At 33.4% G+C, this 19,231-nt stretch overlaps 2 protein-coding genes across 5 annotated transcripts in view; one reads left to right on the top strand and one right to left on the bottom strand.

Moving 5' to 3' along the window:
• LOC101887950 (ras-related and estrogen-regulated growth inhibitor) overlaps window positions 1-1,368 on the bottom strand; it is a 33,143-nt gene extending 31,775 nt beyond the window's left edge. Inside the window, exon 1 of the mRNA XM_005180162.4 lies at window positions 1,184-1,368. Within this exon, the coding sequence (XP_005180219.1) occupies window positions 1,184-1,257 (74 nt within the window). The 5' untranslated portion in view covers window positions 1,258-1,368. The remainder of the gene's footprint in view (window positions 1-1,183) is intronic.
• Window positions 1-19,231, top strand: part of LOC101888519 (uncharacterized) — a 29,798-nt gene that overhangs the window by 6,071 nt on the left and 4,496 nt on the right. For 2 of the 4 annotated variants that reach the window (XM_059121286.1, XM_059121287.1), the window contains exon 2: window positions 16,044-16,281. In XM_059121286.1, the coding sequence (XP_058977269.1) occupies window positions 16,044-16,281 (238 nt within the window). Of the gene's footprint in view, window positions 1-8,789; window positions 9,007-15,638; window positions 15,797-16,043; window positions 16,282-19,231 lie in introns of those variants that run through there. The other 2 variants (XM_059121288.1, XM_011292707.3) reach the window with 2 other exon arrangements.

Raw genomic sequence — 19,231 nt, 5'->3', positions numbered from 1 at the left:
AAAACATAACATTTCAGAATTTTATCTCTTTCCCTTCATTCAATACTAAATATTCAGAACTTTTCGTGCAATTATAGGACACATTTTCGATACAACCTCGTACACATAAACAGAGACCCTGATACCGAATTTCAAATACTATTTGTTCATCCAATACCAAATTGAACCAAATATAGTACTTTTTAACAATTTTTGTGCACTTGTAGTACACATTTTCAAAATCACTTTTTTATCACAAATCTGTCACCAATAGCGACCCTAATGCAATATATCATATTTAGTACCGTTTAGTAAAGTTCGCACAATTAGTACACACTTCCATAACCACCTTTATATATCAAACTTGCTTTCCAGCCAGGATTCTCATACAAAATTTCAAGATTAAAATAATTTGTATATATATATTTTTGGTGATGCATAAAATACAAGGATTCCAAGAATATTATTCTGAATATTTTTAAAATTTGAAAGAGGAAGAAAAATGTCTATTAGATTGCTGTGCTATGTAAATTTTCAAAGCGCCAATACAGGTGTCTTCAAGGTTTAGCTCTATTTTCACTTTATGATAAGGGTTTCTTTAATTATTGAAAAAAAAACTCAATTTTCTCGTATATTATGCAGTTTTCCCATTTCTCAACTCAATTGCCGAGCCCAATATGCAATCCATTGCAAAACATTGTTTTTATGAAAATGTCAATCGGTGGAAAATTGAAATGGCAAAGCAAGATATTGGTATACCTCAAATATCTTTACATGATGTATTTACATTAAAAACATAAAATATTTTTTGATGGTCGTAAATCAAAGCTATGCTAAATATTTTTTTTAAATCTTTAAACGATGAGATGTAAGTATTTGCAGTACAGAAGATAGAGCACTTGTTTCATTTTATTTAACCATGCTACATATATTTTAAACTATACGCTATTTTATATTCTTCAATTTAACACCTCATTTAATGTTTCACGTTCCGCACATAAAAAATGCATTTTCTAAAAACACATAATTTATAACAGGTCTTCCTGTTATACGTCCATTTTTAAATGTTCTATATATATATGCACTTTTTTTTAGTGAATAAATTATCTCCACAGATTCCCACAATTTTCGAAATTCCAAGACAACAACAAAAGAAAACCACGCGTGTGTCCAAAGTTTGTCATTCTCGATGTTCTGTCATTACCATTTGATGACATTGCGTTGACTTAAATACGACGTAGGGAGGTATATTTCGGGTTGTTGCTCGACCAACTGCATGATGAAATATTTTGAATATTTTTTGTTTGTTTACTTGTATTTCTTTTTGTATAAATTTATATTTTTTTATGAATATTATTTTCACACGCGAAGATAGCTAAAGGTGCACTGATACACACACACAACCACACTAAATGAAACAATAAGTTCTTCGAGAACGGCGTGTTTCTTGGCCAATTTTAGATTTACAATTGAAGAAGTGAACTACAAATAATTCGTTTTGAATTCTTTCCATATTTAATGCGACGGTTGCGGAAAATGCAGATTTAGTATTTTTCATTTGCATTTCCGACAATTGTTTGTAGCTACATGTTTTTCTTTTTGGCATTACAAGCAAAAATGCACTACAAATAAATCTCTATGATAACAATAGCGTAGCTAGTCGGATTTGTTAGAGTGGCACTAATAAGGATTGGGGTCGATTCTTTAACAAAATGTTTGGTGCTTAGATAGTGAATAAATGTTACGACCAATATATACGGTATAGATCAGGTAAAGTTGTTTGAAACTTCCACTAAATCGAAGGTAAAAGTACTAAATTGTTGCATCAATTTCGTTGCATGAACTGCAACAAAAGTCAAACGCCATAATTTTTACATTTTTTTTTAATTTTATTGAATGAAAGCAAAAAAAATTTCGGAAATAGCATCAAATTTTGGAATAAGTTCAGATTTGTTCAAATTGGTCACCTAGCGAGGAACCTCATTTTGTAACCATTCTTGGGTGGCGCGTGCTGAGTTCTGTTGTCTATCTAAGGTCTTCGGCGAAAATATTTGCGTGTCCGAGGCTGTAGTAATACACCCTCCAGAATATTTTCGCGATAATATTCGGCGTTTATTCTGATGCAACGTTCGATTAATACGTGCGGAAAGCGACCATCGGCTGTTATGGCGGCCCACACCATCACCATATTCGGCGCTTGAGTTCTGGTGGCCAACCGAAGGTGCACATTTTGTTTGTTTACAAACTGCTGGACAACGAATGTTTTCTTATCGGAGACGGAGAAAACCAAATTCATTCAGCATTTCACCACTTTCGGTCAAGCGAAGCAACTCTTTAGCCCTTTTGAGTCTATTTTCTTTCTGTTGCGGTGTAAGTTCTTGCACTTTTTGGAATATCAACGGCTTTACCCCGAGCTCATTTTTCAATATTTGCCGAATGGAATATTGCGATATGTTCAGCTCACGAGCCATTTTTCGTCCAATGCGACGCGGGTTTCGATCAAGTCGCTTTTTTACTTTTCGAAGCATTTCTGCTGATGTTGGTGCTTTCTTCCGTCCACTTCCTTGGCGTCGGGCTACGCTACCAGTATCACGGTAACGAGCGATGGTGCGAGACACAAAAGATTTATTTACATTGAAATGCTGAAGTGGTTTTCCAGCCAAATATAAAAAAATCACACTATCACGCTTAAATTCCATCACGAATAATTTTTTTTTTTCTGGAAAATTCTCACCAAAATGGAAAATTCTCACCAATATAATGAGCTGTCACTGGAAAATTTTAACAGCTTTCGGTCGAGTGGCTTAGACTTGACAGCAGTCTGAATTTGGTTGCAGTTTTTTCATCTCACCCTGTATACCTTTTTAGCAAAACTCATCTCTCCATTCTAGACACCAACATTAGTATCATTTAGTAATTTTCGAACAATTTTAGTTCACATTTCCAAAACCACCTCCATATCTTAATCCCAGATACCAACAGAGACCTCAATATCAAATTTCAGAATTTCAGCTCTATACTCTCAATTAATAACCTAATTAGTACCATTCAGTATATTTCGAACAATTAGATAGCTCATTTCCAAAGCACCTCCAAATCTCAAGCACAAATACCATCAGTAATCTAAATAACAAATTTCACTTCTTCCAATACCAAACATTGTAATATAGTACCAATCAGTACTTTTAGTACAATAATAGTACACATTTCCGAAACCACCTCCATATGTCCAGGCTACACATGAACAACGACCCAAACACCAAATTTCCAATTTCAAACACTATATGTTCACCCAATGCCAAATTGTACAAAATATGGTACTATTTAGTAGTTTTGGAGCACTTGTAGATCAATTTAGTACAGTTTACACACTTAGTATACATTTGCAATACCACCTTGATATATTACTTTCCACCACGGATTCTCATACCAAATTGTAAGCTCTATCCGTTCTAAAAATTGCAAATGGTACCATTTTAGAAGTTTAGTTCTATTTCAGAATTCATGCCCAGCCTACATGTGAGCATCGACCCAAATACCGAATTTCCGATTTCAAACATTTTAAGTTCACCCAATAACAAATTGTATCAAATATGACACTATTTAGTACTTATCGTGCACTTGTAGATCAATTTAGTACCATTTAGTACAGTTCACACACTTAGTACACATTTTCAAAAGCACCTTTATGTATAAAACCTAATTTCCAACTTCGATTCTCATACCAAATTTTAAATGTTATGCTCTATCCGTTCACCAAATGGTACCAATTTAGAATTTTAGTACCACTTCAGAACTTTTCGTAACCTAAAGTTAGATTTCCAAAGTCGTTAAAATCGAATTTCCAAAAATCGGTTGTTACATCTATCGTGCGTTCCATATTTCAGAATACACCAAGATACATGTATTTGTAAAATCCTTTATTCCTTTCAAACTAACAGCAAACCAGGGTGAAGAGAGCAATTTAGATAATTGACTTAATGAGAGTTTGATGGTACCATTTCTCAATAAAATCCCATTAACCCTTTTATTTTTATAATATCTTATTATAACATTTAATAACTTATTTTTTAGTAGAAAAAAAATTAATTTTATTCGAAATTTAATTTTATTCGGAAATTTATCGAACACACCTAATTACGTTATCGCGTTATCCCAAAAAAAACACCAACACTGTTCAATTTAGAATTATCTTCAGGACAAAGGAAGTTATAATCACTACGCAATGAATGAAATGACAGTGCGGATCTGTCTCAAATTCGCATTAGCATACGAACAGAACCGGTTGTCGATTGCATCACACAAAATAAGCAATAAAAACCAAAACAAAACAAAACAAATGGAATGAACCATATACGAATATGGGTCAACATGTGCCAAAGATATTTTTTCTTGCATCCCAATGATCGCTGTGTGATAACAAAGAAAACGAAAATCGTAATAAAAAAATATCTCAATATTTTTATTAAATCCTGTTCCAGATGTGTACCGGTTATGATACACATTCTTAAAAATCCGAGCTGTAAGGAAGAACATATTGTTCTTCAGAGCGGGAATAATTACAACACCCCTAATTATTTTTTTTAATTCGACTCTGGAATAAACGTATAAATCATTGCTCTTCATTTGTCCGTTTAATGCTGAGGGGGAGATGACATGTCAACAGCTGCATTCTCCTCAAATTATCAAAATGCCAATTGCGTCATTTTTTTAATGTCAGCAAAGGTTGAGTCTAAAATTGAAATTATCAACATGCATAATGTCTACATATGTTACTGCTACTGCTGTTGTTGTGTTTTTATTTGCAATTATTGTTTATTTGTCATTTTTATATCCTCTCACCACACTATAGGGTGTATATAAAGTTTGTCAGACCCAACAAAGTATACATATTCTTGATCAGCGTAAAAATCTATTTGGCGATGCCCGTCTATCTGTCTGTCCGTCTGTTGTAATCACGCTATCTTTCGAACAAATGGAAATAGAAAGCTAAAATGTTGCACACAGGAGTGTTTTGTCAGTAGGCAGGTTAAGTTCCACGTTTTAATAGCCCCCATAGGGGGTACCTCCCAAATTTCGGTATTTTAATGATTTTAGCGATATTTTTACGGGAATTATTTCAAATTTCGTATTTAAAGTTCGTAATAGGTACTACAACCACTGACAAAAAATCGCGTATGCAAGTCCACGTCTTCGTATAGCCCCCGATATTCGGTAATTTGGTTATTTTAGCAACGTTATTAACTGGAATTGTTTCAAATTTCGTAGTAGAATTTCGTAATGGGTATGAAAAATTTCTTTATGCAAGTCCACGCCTTTGGATAGCCACCATATAATTTTGATAATTTTAGGGAAATTTTAAACCGTAATTTTTTTCAAATTTTGTATTTTGAAAGTATTAGGAAATTTTCAAAAAAAAAAATATATATATTAAAAATTCTGTTAAAATCTTAAAAATACCGAATATCGTAAAGTGCCAATATATATTTGGGGGATATACGATATAGGTGACCTATACATATAATTATCTTCCAGGGAATAAAGTACCCACAAGGAACTCCTTGTGCCGATTTTCAGACAATTCCATTGGAAAATGTGGCTAAAACCATCAAATACCGAATATCGGTGGTACCGTTATATGGGGGCTATACGATATCGTGGACCTATTTAGACAAATTTTTTTCAGGGGGTAAAGTGCTCACAAGAACTCCTTGTGCAGAATTTCAGGCAATTCCGTTGAAAATGTGGCTTAAATCATCAAATACAGAATATCGGGGGGTACCTCCACGATATCGTGGACCGATATAGCCTATCTTCGAACTTGACCTGCCTGCAGACAAAAGACAGATCTGTGCAAAATTTTAGCATCCTATCTTAATTCATTTTAACTGTAGCGTGATTACAACAGACTGACAGACGGACGTCGTCTTAGAATTTTACGCTGATCAAGAATATATATTCTTTGTTGGGTCTAAAATTATTATTTCGATGAGTTACAAACGGAATGACGAACTTAATATACCCTCCATACTATATATGGTGGAGGGAATAAAAATCGCGTATGAAGGTTTACGTTTTCGACACCCCTTGATATTCAGCATTTTGGTGATATTAGCGGGATTACTTCAAATTTCGTATTTGAAGTTCGGAATCGGTACTACAGCCTATGAAGGAGGGTATTAAAAGTTCGGCCAGACCGAACTCAACTGCTTTTTTACTTGTTCTATTGTGTAAAGCCTGCTAAAGTAATAAAAATCAAGCATTTTTGAATATTAAGCATCCATGAAGATAAAATTAAATAAAATAAAATTTCCCAAGAAAAACTTTACCCAACAACTCAAAAATGTTATAAAAAATGTTATAGCCAAAAACTCAAAAATGTTAGGGTCGTATGGTCTAATCGAAATATTATTGTCAGTTGTAAACAAGGTAGAATGATAACTTTTTGAGGCGGCGGGTTCTTTTCTCGGCGCAATGCAGACCAACTAGTTTAACATTTTCAAACATATGGGGCTATACTATATTGAATATTTTTTGCGGGAAGAGATGAACTAACCTCTGAGAACCCTTAATGCAAATTACAGCAGATTTAATTGAATATTAAGGCAAAAAAACTGGGTGTCATACCTCAATAGCCATATATTTCATTTTCAATATCCTAGGAACAGCTATGCCTGTTCAAAATTTTAAAGCTATCCTGGGTTCTCTATTACCATTTACAATAGAATTTTGTTGGTTTTGCAAATGGAGTGACAAATTTAATATACTCTCAATTTTATATTGGAGTTTAATACCCTCCAAATTCGCTTTACAAATCAACAAACACGTCAAACGACGTCTTCGACCTTCAAGTGCTAAATACTCCGTTAAAATCGAACTGATGAGATCTCGATGTGATACTCCTAAGTTTTCCAACACTTTTCAAGTACTGGAAGAATTTATATATCCCGACATTGGATTACTCCCATGCAGATCAGACGATTTAAAGTTCACTTCAATTCGAGCACATTCTCATGCACCTGACAAGTATTACAGGCTAATACCGAATCATGACCTAGCTATAAATAAAGGACAAATATCGTTCCAGTCGTGTCATCTATTTTCGGTGATTTTTTTGTACTTCTAATGTGACAGATTTAAATACGAACTTCTGATCGATTCATGCACAAGGACCCAACCATACCTGCCCTTGTTTGGAAATGAGATTTTATGCTGGATTGGAATAATTTCTATATATATCTATATCCAAATCACATTATTAACACTCACTTTTTTGATATTGAAAACAATCTCATTATCAAATCGTGAGTGTACAACTAACAGAAGTGGAAGTACTACTCAACACATTGGAAAAACATCTTTCTTTTAAAACTTATCCTATAAAATCCATGGACACGTTTCATAAAAAAGTATCTAAATCTAGCAGCATCATAAAAATTGAACGGCTTTTAAAACCTCAATTTCTAATCCGATGCTAAGTAGCACAGGAATTAAGCCAAAGCAAAAATGTAGCATGTGTTGACTGCATGATGGGCAATTTTTATATTCCAAAATTATTGTTTTTGTAGATTGTGATTGTGGTGTTGATGGCTATGACGATGACGTCTTCGCCCGTTTCATTTTTGATTATTCTCAAAAAGTAAGAAAAAAAAAATAAATATTTTTGTTGTCGTTGTCAATATATGAATTGTTGTCTAGCTAGAGCATCCCCTCTGTCAACAAATCCATATTTTTGTATTTACGTTTGTCTTATCACTAAAAATAAACTAAATAAACGGAAAACTAGTTTTTGGAAAGTATGTCGTACGCTGCTAATCTGCCATGCATTTGACTTTTTGGGGTATTGTGCAAATATATTAACAATTATTCATAAAATATTTGAAATTTATTTATAATATAAAGAATTATGGAAACTGCAGGATATAGGCTTTTTTTCAAAAATAAAGTCGATTCCAAAATGTATTATTTTTTGTTTTAACAAACAAAAATGTAGGGGAACGATTAGAATTGGCGCCCAATTATACCATGGTAAACAATACAATTTTTTCTATTAATAAATGAATATTGTTTCTATACGATTAAACTTCACAATCTTAAATAACAAAGCACAGCCTAAAATAGTTTCTAACAACACAAACACGAAATCATGAAGGGTGAGGTTTAAAAATAATATCCCACGAGGAATCATAAATCGTTTATGGCCACCTGGCATTTTGATCCCTATCTTCACAGGGTATTTTAAAACGCAACGCTCTTATCAAGATCAAGCGGCAACTCTTTTAATCAATCGGATTATATTTTTAGCGTATTACGAGAATATTGGATAAATACCTCCTTCTTTTGAACAGTGGCATTAATCTCGCCAAGACGCAAAAACAACCGCATCCGTCGCCATGCCATCCGAAATCGATCATTTTTCGCTTTAAACGGTGGCCATGCCATGGATGCGTGAAAGAAAATCCATTCACGTTCTCTCTGAAATACATATATTTCCTACTTCCACTTTTCTCTGTTTACCTCCTCCCAATTCCACCCCCTACATCTGGATGGAGGGAAAAGTGTTCTTTGTTCCGGATAACAATGATTTGTGCGTACATTGGCAAATAAAACAGAGACGCCAAATCAATGGATTGGATGCATAATCGTAAATGTGGACAAAAAGATGGCCTGAATCCCCCTCCCAACGCATTGTTGTATCGTAATGAGACGACGCTGCCTCTTCGAGGTTGCTGATCAGGAACAACAATAACAATAAACATAATAATGAAAACGTTTTTAATATAAAAGATCAATTCAATTTACAGCTGATCACCATAAACGCTGGAGATTGTCTAGAACAAAGTCGTCGGTTATTTTGTGTTGAGTAGAACAGCTCCGCGCTTGTTTAATTCGTAATTAGAATTTCAAATTGAAATTGAAACAATACAAACAACAACAGCAGCAGCTACCATTTTTTAAACAACACAACATAGTTTTGTGCAAAACAACTAGATTTGGTATTCCGGGCGTTATTCCTAACAAGTGGGGGTATGTACAACTGTGTCCAGATTCTAATAACAACAACAATTAAATATTCCATTGTGACGTTTTGTTTTTGTGTTTTTTTTTTCGCGTGTGATTTCTTTACAATATTTTAAATGAACAAGAAAAAATAAGAACTTTTTACTGCCATCAAGCAAAAGTGTTATGATTTCGTTGGGGGGTCTTATTAAAAGAAAAAAAAAACAAATATTTGGGAACACACAAGAAACCCAAAATACGACAAATATAACAAAGAAAAAAGTGATGGACCAAAAAAAAAAACAAAAACTACAATAATTAGTTGTTGATTAGAAAAATATTGGCAAGAAGACGTAAACATCTTTGCGGGCAGGGTTTGGAAATATACAACTAAATTTTACAGTTTCGCATCAGACAAATGCTAACCTGAAAATGTGTCGAAAATAACAATTCGGAACCATATTCAGTAGTGAAACAGCCAAATTATACAGTGTTGCGGGTAAAAGGTTTTCTGAGAGCCCAAAAAAAAAGATTTCGCGTTATATGGCAACCGTATCAAAACGTAATCATTTGCATGACAAAATTTTCCGAAAAGCAAATAAGATTAGTATATAATGATAAAAATTATGAGGAGTTTCGGGTTTTCATTTTTTTTAAATATCATTTGCGCCTTAATTAAAGAAAAAACTGAAAAAGTTCGAACTCTTGAATTTATTTAAAATGGAAATGGAATAAAAGCCTATCCGGCAAAAATAAATAAAAATATAGCATTTTATGTATATGAAACAGGACGAAAAAAAGTAATTCTATTGAATATGTGGAATTCATTCAAACATCCAATTTCTAGTTTCATTTCGAAATTAACATGTTGCTGACTTTTTGCAAACATCTTAAAATGTGTTCAGAAATTCTGTCTTTAGTAAAGTTTTTGGTACCAAATTATCAGTTTTGATCTTTTGGATCACATTTGGACATTTTTGGCATTAATTTGTTCTCCAAGAAACAGCCACAATCTGTACACCCTACGCCACACTATCATTCAGCGTGTTATGTCTTTGAGTATTTGTTTGTAACCTGCAGAAGGAAATGAAATAGACTCATATACAGGGCGAGACAATGAACAGCAACAAAGTCAAACGCCATAATTTTTAATTTTTTTTTTTTAAATTTTATTGAATGAAAGCAAAAAATCTCGGAAATAGCATCAAATTTTAGAATAAGTTTAGTTTTGTTCGAATTGGTTACCTTTGGCACGAATTATGGCCTTCAAACGGCCAATGAAACCATCTCACGCTGCCGGAATGTTGCTGTGTGATATTTTGGTCCATTCCCTGCAAAGCGCTTGTTTGAGGTGATCGGCATTTTTCTGATGCTACGTTCGATTAGTATGAGCACACCATCACCATGGTCGGCGCTTGAGTTTTGGTGGCCAACCGAAGGTCCACATTTTCAGCTGACCTCTTTGGCAAGTAAATACAATCATTTTGTTCGTTTAGAAACTCTTGCGGCGTAAGTTCTTGCACATTTTGGAATTTCAATGGCTTTACCCTGAGCTCATTTTTCAATATTTGCCGAATGGAATATTGCAATATGTTTAGCTCACGAGCCATTTTTCGGCCACTGTGACGCGGGTTTCGATGAAGTCGCTTCTTTACTTTTCGAACCATTTCTGCTAATGTTGCTGTTTTCTTCCGTCCACCTCCTTGACGTCGGGCTACGCTACCAGTATCACGGTAACCAGCGATGGTACGAGACACAAAAGATTTATTCACATTTAAATGCTGGAGTGATGTAACGATGGCCACTTGTGATTTTCCAGCCAAATATAAAGAAATCACACTATCACGCTTGACTTCCATCACGAATAACTTTTTTTTCTCACCAAAATGCTTTTGTATGCTTGTAAACAATATAATGATGTGTCACTGGAATAATTTTAACAGCTGTCGGACGAGTGGCTTAGAAATGATGGCAGTCTGAATTTGGTTGCAGTTTTTTCATCTCACCCTGTATCTTTGTCCGATTAAAATTTTATTGTGCGTCATAGGAGTAATATTCGTCAAAATAGAATGTATTTCGGAACATCCAACCGAATTCAATCTAGAAGAAAGTACTTCCAATTTGGTAAAAATCGGTTCAGAATTGCTATAGCTCCTATACATATACTTCATCCGAATAGAGTTTAACCTTTTTCTTATTTCTAATTTTTATTTTTGTTTTTGAAAAAAAATTGTGTAATTTGGACACACTGATGTCAAAAATTTACTCTGAAAAAATTTTCCGATTTTTCGTTTTTACAGAAACCATTGTTTGAAATTTCGATCAGTCAAGTTTATACATATATTTAGTATAACGGTGACATATATTTGGCAATATATCCTCATCATTATTTTTCCATTTATTTTTTTGTTATTTTTTAAAATTAATTTAAAAAAAAGTATCTAAAAATATAGGTTTCCCTCAGTGGAAGGGAGAATTTATTTATTTACTTATTTTTTTTTTATTACTGACATATCACTCTTACTACATACACAAACATTTTTTTTAATTTAACCCTTTCCATAAATAATAAGGGTATTTTTATAAAATTAAGTAGGTTGATAAAATTTTACTAAAATGTATATTATGTTTGCAGGATTTTTGGTATTGAAAATGGACCATGTAGGTCCACGATTTGGTGTAGCCCCTATATAATGGCGCCTCTGTATTTTTGGTATTTTTTTTTTGTGTTTTCCAAACGGTTTTAATTTATCTTTGTCTATTAGTACCGCGGGAGTACGTTTTTATAAATTTTTTGCCACAAAGTTTTTTGGCAAAGCCCCTAAATCAAATGAAGAACTTCCGATTTTTTCGATAGATAATACTAATGGTTCATTTTTCGTACCATTTACCACTTTCCTTTGTTATTAGGAGGTCCCTTTCGGTCCTCCCTTCTCTTTATCATAGTCTCAAAATATAAGAATATTTGAACCTCCAGCTTTGTACGGTATTTCAAGGGAACAACTGACATTTTCTGTTAGTGATTCGTGTACGCTTTTTATACAAAATGTGAAAGGTTTTTTTATTTTTTGCACTTTTATACTCTAACCCCTGTTCACTCTGGTACCATATTTAATACTAAAAGAATATAGATTAAACCGCTTCATCTTTCTTCGCATAAGGATGTTAATAAATTATTTGACGTCCGAGTTGCCTGAAACACACACAACAATATTGCACTAAATAAACCAAGAGTAAAATATTTGATACAATTTCCGAACATTTCTCATATCCCAATGACGAATAATATTAACAAGGAAACGACAATTTTAAATTGCGGTGTAAAAAAATTCACAAAATTATTATTTCCTATCACTGGCCAGCTTTGTTGTGTCGCCGGCGACACATATTTACTTATTTCGTTTTTTTTATTTATGTTTTTGTTTAGCAGCGGGAACTGGGGGCCAGCTGAAATAGCTGTTTACGTTCGAATTAGTTTATGGCTTTATTAAATTAATAAAAATCAACGTGTTGCGAATGATGATTAAGCGAATTGTTTAAAACAAAAACAAAAACGACAAAATGTTGTTGTGAGAATCTTTAAAACGATTTACATATAAATTCGCTTGGGGAATAGAGCTAAATAAAGCATAAATTCTAATTCCAAATTCAAACCAATTTACACAGTCAAAACATTTACGAAAGTGACACACGACTCACGCACACCGGCCGCCCCTTTTGTGGTTGTTAAGTGTTTCCCTTTTCAATAACCTTGACAGTGTGAAAATATACAAAATACTTGACAAAAAAATAAAAATAACAACAAATAGATACTTGCGTACTTATTCCGAAATATAAATTTATTCTAGTCCATTACATGGTTCCCCTACTCAACTTGGCTACTTGAATGCCTACTCATCACTCACTCGTACCGCTCGTACATGTTGTTCACGACCATCTTCCTGAACATTCATTATTGCCTATAAGTTGTGGCCATCTAGACATCACTTGTTAGACAGCAGGTCTCAACATGTTTTTTATTGTTGTTGAATATATTTTTGTTTAAAAAAAAAAAAAAAAAACATTTAAATGTAAATATTGCTTACAACAAATATTGAAGATGTTTATTTTTATACGACTTGAGTTTGTTTCCTATTGAAGTCAATATCAGTAAATATGCCATCTTCAAAAATCAAGAGAAAAATATTTGAAGACTGAAAAGGTACTCTGTGCCCTCCCAAATATAAATGTAGTCTGTGGACCAGGTATTACGTGATTGGCACGACAGTTTTTCGTCTTCTTTTCGTGATAATCACATGCTGAATTATATCCTAGATTGAACTTTACCCCAAATTTTACCCCCACCTCAGAGTATTAATTAATTAATTAAAGATACTGTGAGCTACATAAATATAAATGCAATTAATCAACACAGGACATTTTTAACATTCTGGAGAGTGTATAGAAAAACTCAATGCACCGAATATCCCAATGTAGCGTAATCCGATACAAATTAATAATATTTGGTATAATTATATTAAAATGGTCAGAATCTTATTTTTTACGAAATTAAATGTTCTTGTTAAAAATTATGTATGGGAACATTTGTCAGTGTAAGGTAACCATTCTACATTACACATAAAACGATACATTTCAATTTAAGGCGTATAGAAGGTTTAAGTCTTTCTTCGTGAAATAAAAAATATAATTTTTATAAATTTTTTAATTTGACATTTCTTTCCGTTATAAAAGTTTTCATTTCCGTAGAACAAGAAATAAGGCTCTGACTGTATTTTTTCAGATTTCTTGTAGACATCTTTCAGCTTAACGTACATCAGCAATGTCCGAATCTTTGATACTTCTCGATCGAATTAATTTAACATTTTCGATCAACATTTTGCATGTTATAGTAATTTTGTCACTATTAGACCGTCTACTGCCTTACTTCAAGGTTAATGTTATCAGATTTATGACTAAAGAAGATATTGAAATTGGATTTTAGATTTTTTGTATTAACATTAGGCTAATTTCACATTGGTATACACGTTTTGATACTTCCGAATGGTTTAATACATTTCTTATATTCTGCCTATTATATTTATAACAATATTTTTTTATACTCTCTAACTTTTCGCGAAAATATTCTCGTTTTTTAACCCGATAAAATTAAAATTTTAAGGTGATATATCGGCTCCCATGCTTTATATTCTTGAAGTCACTTTATTATTCCAACGAAATGGGCTAGAGAGCCAAACTTAAGATCAAGTTCGAATGGTCCCCAAATGATGGTACCTCCAGATGTTCGACTTGTGGTCATCTACACATTTTTCTACAAAATCGTCCAAGTTAATCCACATTTTAGTATAGTCCCTAACGATACCTCCCAATATTTGATATTTTGTAGATTTGAACCAAATTTTTGTACCTCTGGAAGATATAGAACCTCATATAACTATAACTCCTCATATTCTGTACTCTGATGAAGTGAGTCAAATTTTGCACAAAATTGTCAACCTAAAAAAGAAAATTTTTCAATATCGGTCTACGTTTTTGGTAACACATTATTATATAGTGGTATTTTGATAGTATCCCCACATTGTAAAGAAATTGCTTGAGATTTGGGATTTAAATACCTTAACTGGTAAGAAATGTAGCTTCGTATACAATTACAGAATTATCTGAAGTGTTTGGAGTTTTGAAACAGCTTCCTAATATCGATACCTCCCGTTTTGCAGTATTTTGATTTTTTTTTTGCAAAAATTTGTAAACGATTTTCCCAAAATCAAATAATCTTAAGTCATAATTTATTTTTCGAAATATTTATATGTGCCAGCATAGTTTTTAAGGAGTTTTGTGTTCTTTTGAATGTTCCTAGGACTGTACAGCCCCTATCTTCATGAATTAAGGGATTTATAGGAAAATATTACCTTTTTTAAAGTTAATTGATGGCTGTAAGGTCTCAGACAAAACCAGCCTTATTAATAGCTATCTATTTTATGATTAAATTTAAATTCATAAGAAAATCTACTTTTTTATAACAAGTACATCATTGACCAAAATGTGGGTACTTCCCCATTTCTCCTATGATGCCTTTTTTCCAATGATTTCTTCATTTGTTTACCAACTGTTATTGAACTCAATCCACTTTTACTCATTCTAATTTATAACTCTATTGGTACATTTTCCCATTAACATGTCGGATAAGATATGTTTTTGTGACTTCTGCGTGGGCACAATCACTTGTCACATCTGTGATCGCCGGGTCTACACCTGTCCACGTGTACAACACAAACAGATGTAGTGAAATAATGTCCCCAACATCAGATACAAATACACACAAATCAATTTCAATATTTTTTGGCGTTAATTTCACCCCCAAAAATACAGCAACAAAATAAATTTGATGTTTTATATCGCCACAGCGTTTGCTTTTGTATTAGTTCCGGTGGTGGTTAAGATGAGTACTCTGCTGCTGGCGCGGCAATGTGTGTGTGTGCGTCTGTGTGTTGGATGTGCGAAAATGAATGCTGTCGTTGGTCGTTATCATCTGCCCTGTTATCATCATCGGCTGGCGGTTGGCTGGCTGGCTACTTAAGTCTCTGCAAACATTCGACCAAACGGTGATAGCAGCACCTCTACGTAACGTACTCATCCGTGTAATTCGCATGGAATAGTTCTGTTCTGAATATTTCGACTCTCTCCTATCTGTCTGTCCCCACTTCTAACGACAATCGGGTGTGATTGTGTTCAAACAAAACGACAGACGTCGACAACTACGTTCGATACAGACCATAACGATCGACAAGCCGGAGCAGCATTTCAGTTTTAAAAGCAACAAGTAACACACACAGAGAGTGTAGTCGCTCGCTTCTATATCTTCGCTTAAGACGTTCTGAAATATTCGGATCGGAAAAAAATTGAAACTGCATTTAAGCAAAAAAAATATATATCCGTATAAAAAGGACTAACTGTTATTTTATTTTTCCCTCTCTTTCTACTTACATTGTTTTCCATTTTCCGTGGAACTGGAACAAATTGATGACAAACCAAAAAATCGAAAATCAAAACAAAATTGTGACGCGTAGTGAATAAACGTGTAATTTCCTCATTGCTCCTGCTACCGTTGTGGTCTAATTTGGTGTTAGCCCAACGTCCTACCTCAACATTGTCACCGCAGCCGTCTCAAACCGGAGCCAGCCAACTCAAACTTCAACTACCTCTCTCAGCGGAAAGTATTAGCCGAAATTTCACAACCAAAATGCCAGAGAAACGTATTGCCCCCACCATTGAATCAGCTGCTGATTTTGAATTGAAATTGCCCGGGTAAGTGAAGTTCAATGATTTTGCTTCTCATACATACATAGCGACACACACATACTCGTACATATAACATATTTATTGTTTACAATTCTTGCCAACATGAATCACATTTACCTAAGTCCACGAAATAATGAAAACAAGCACAGCAATTTTTCCGTTCATGTCCATCCTCGCCGTGTGTGTTACGTAGTATTCTTTTGACCTTGGCAGTGATAATTTACCTCCCGCCATACAGCGGAATTAATTGCCACAGATAAGCTTTTGTTAACAACGTAATTCACTAAAGAGAGTGTGAGTGTGAGGGTGTGTAAGAAGAGGGTGAGGGAGGATTGGGAATTTATTTACAAAACTATCTGTTTACTTGTGGAAGGATTTGGAGTGTTTTATCTGTAATACAATAACAACAACAACACGCGAAATGTATTACAGATTTTTCTTTTCGTTGTTTTTTTTTAATTTCTTTTCAAACATCACTTAAACGGCGCGTGGATATTATTCATCCATGCACTTGGGTAATAAACAATAGTTGGAATTGGAATGGGTTTCCTGGAAATTGCTTGATTGATGGTTGTATTATGTTATGGTTGGATGTAATGGGAAATTTTATAGTTTGGGGTACATTTTGTTAGTTTGTTCTTCCAAATGAGGTTTTCTGAAAGTTTCATTACAAAAATCGGATACCCTTTAGTACATGCCTACGCTAAAGTGGCGTTAGAGGCACCAAGAAGATTTAAGCGAAGTATCTGGCATTTGATTTACAAAGTGGCCTCATTTTCCGCGATATTCATAAGAGGGGAAAAGGGAGGACAAGGACCAAGCCATTCGGTTACTAACTAGGCTATGTCTTGAAAATTTCCAAATCAATTTAGTCACGTTTTAGGGAATTGAGTTGTTAAAAGTTTCAAGAGAGCTTCCTTCGAAAAAATCATCCAAAAGGTCCTGAAAATTGAATATTGATTTATAATTTTTTTTTTTTTTTTTTGAGAATAGAGAATAATACGAGGTTATATCATGAATCTGAAGAGATAAACATTGAATTTGGTTTTCTGACAGAATGACATTGTTTGTTGGTCAATGATGTTACGATGTGCAAAATTTGGATGATCTCGAAGGACCTTTATAATAATCCTGTTGGTCGTAAGAAGGTAATTACGACCAACAGGATTATTATAAAAGTTCGTTGAAGATAAACTTTTTCAGAACTTTTTATAGAAGGCATAATTAGTTTTTTTTAGAGTTTTGATCTTGGGTGTGGGAGGTACTAGAAGGAGTTGTTGATATTTCCCATATTCACATTTGATTAAATTTCAATTTTAATGTAATGATTGGATGGATACATCCCATCTTAACAAAAATTCCGATAGGGACAAGGACTTTAAACAGTCAATAGGAGAATCGATAAGGTTAGGTGGACTCCAAAATGTGCTGAAACGTACAATAAGGAGGTAGAACAGCTTCGTAAAACTACAAAAATACAGCCCGGAGCCTATGTCCGCTTCCTGTCAATATTGTACAAAATTTCAACAATTTGTTTTCATTTATTTGATATTTTTTGTTCATTTTCAAAATGAGTTAAATGGCGCGAAATATGAATGAAATGCCTGGATGTTCTCTCAAAAATATGATCCTAAGTGTTCAATCTTTCAATTCCATGGCGAATCTGGTTAAAACTAAAAAATAATAAATGCGCGCCCCGCAATTTAAGTTTCTTCCAATCATTGATTTTGAAAAAAAAAATTGTTCATATTTTTCAAAACAACAAATACATACAAAAAATTGGCAGAATTCGGGCACACTTAGAAAAAATTTGTAATCAGCTGGTAGCTCTACCTTACCTTTTTATTGTACCATGCTTAAACGTATTTCCTCCAAAGAGACTTGATGTCCAAACCCATTGTTTCGGTAATACACAATTTTAACAGTGTCAAATATATATCTTCCTTAGCCTTAGGACTGAGGGCATAAAGTTGTTGTGCTTATATGCTCGAAGGACTAAAACCAAAAAATAATTAAAATTGTGCTTAGTTTCAGACATATGAACTATTTTCTTTCTAAGTCGTAAATGACTAAATGTTACTCCCTTACTGTGAGTATAGAAAATTTACTCTTTTTCGAGTAGTTCCAGTAAAAAGTACTAATCAATCAAGTACTTTTCGATGTTTACACCTCTTAAAAACTTGAAAAACTATGGATCCTTTTGCAGTATTAAAAGTTGTCGGGCAAAATCTTATTCCAATCATAAAATTGTTTTATTTATTGTTGGACACAACATTTACATAAGACATATACATATATATATATATATATATATATTTATGGTGAGACGAGCCCTCAAACAGAAGTGTGACCAATCTCACACTTATGGCGGAAAATTTTATGTAATACCACCCATTCCAAAGAATTTTATACTAAATTATTTTCAAAAATATATATCTCTCATTTTAGTTTTTTTTTTTTTTTTTTTTTTTTTTTTTTTGGATAGTGTTTTGATATGTGTTTTATTTTAAAATCTCCATTAATATTGTTGCCAGGTCATTTATTAACAAATTTTTTCTTGTTGTTTTCTTTTTTGGAGAACTCATTTGCCATGTTTTTCCCTCATGTTGTTTACCGTTTTCTTTTTCCCCTTCTCAATACTGTCAAATAATTTGAAATTTGTTGTTATGCTCCCATTATAAGTAGGCCATTTTTAAGGTGGCGGAGGGTGGTAAGGATTTGATTTTATTACCTTTGCTTTATGGAATCAACGTAAAAAGAATATATAATTTGTTGGCAAAAAATATATAGAATTTATGGCCGCATAACAAAGTGTTTTTTCTATATATATGCGCACGGGTGTTTCTTAGGAAAATTTTGTCCCATATAAATGTTTATTAGCCGCACACATGGAAAACAATGAAAAGTTGTTGTCTCACGCTTTTCACATGCCAGCCAAATTAAAGCAAAGTTCATT

This window comes from Musca domestica, unplaced genomic scaffold (genome assembly GCF_030504385.1).
Source record: "Musca domestica strain aabys unplaced genomic scaffold, Musca_domestica.polishedcontigs.V.1.1 19, whole genome shotgun sequence".
NCBI lineage: Eukaryota > Metazoa > Arthropoda > Insecta > Diptera > Muscidae > Musca > Musca domestica.
The sequence above is the reverse complement of the archived record's forward strand: the minus strand, read 5'-3'. Positions and strand labels throughout refer to the sequence as shown.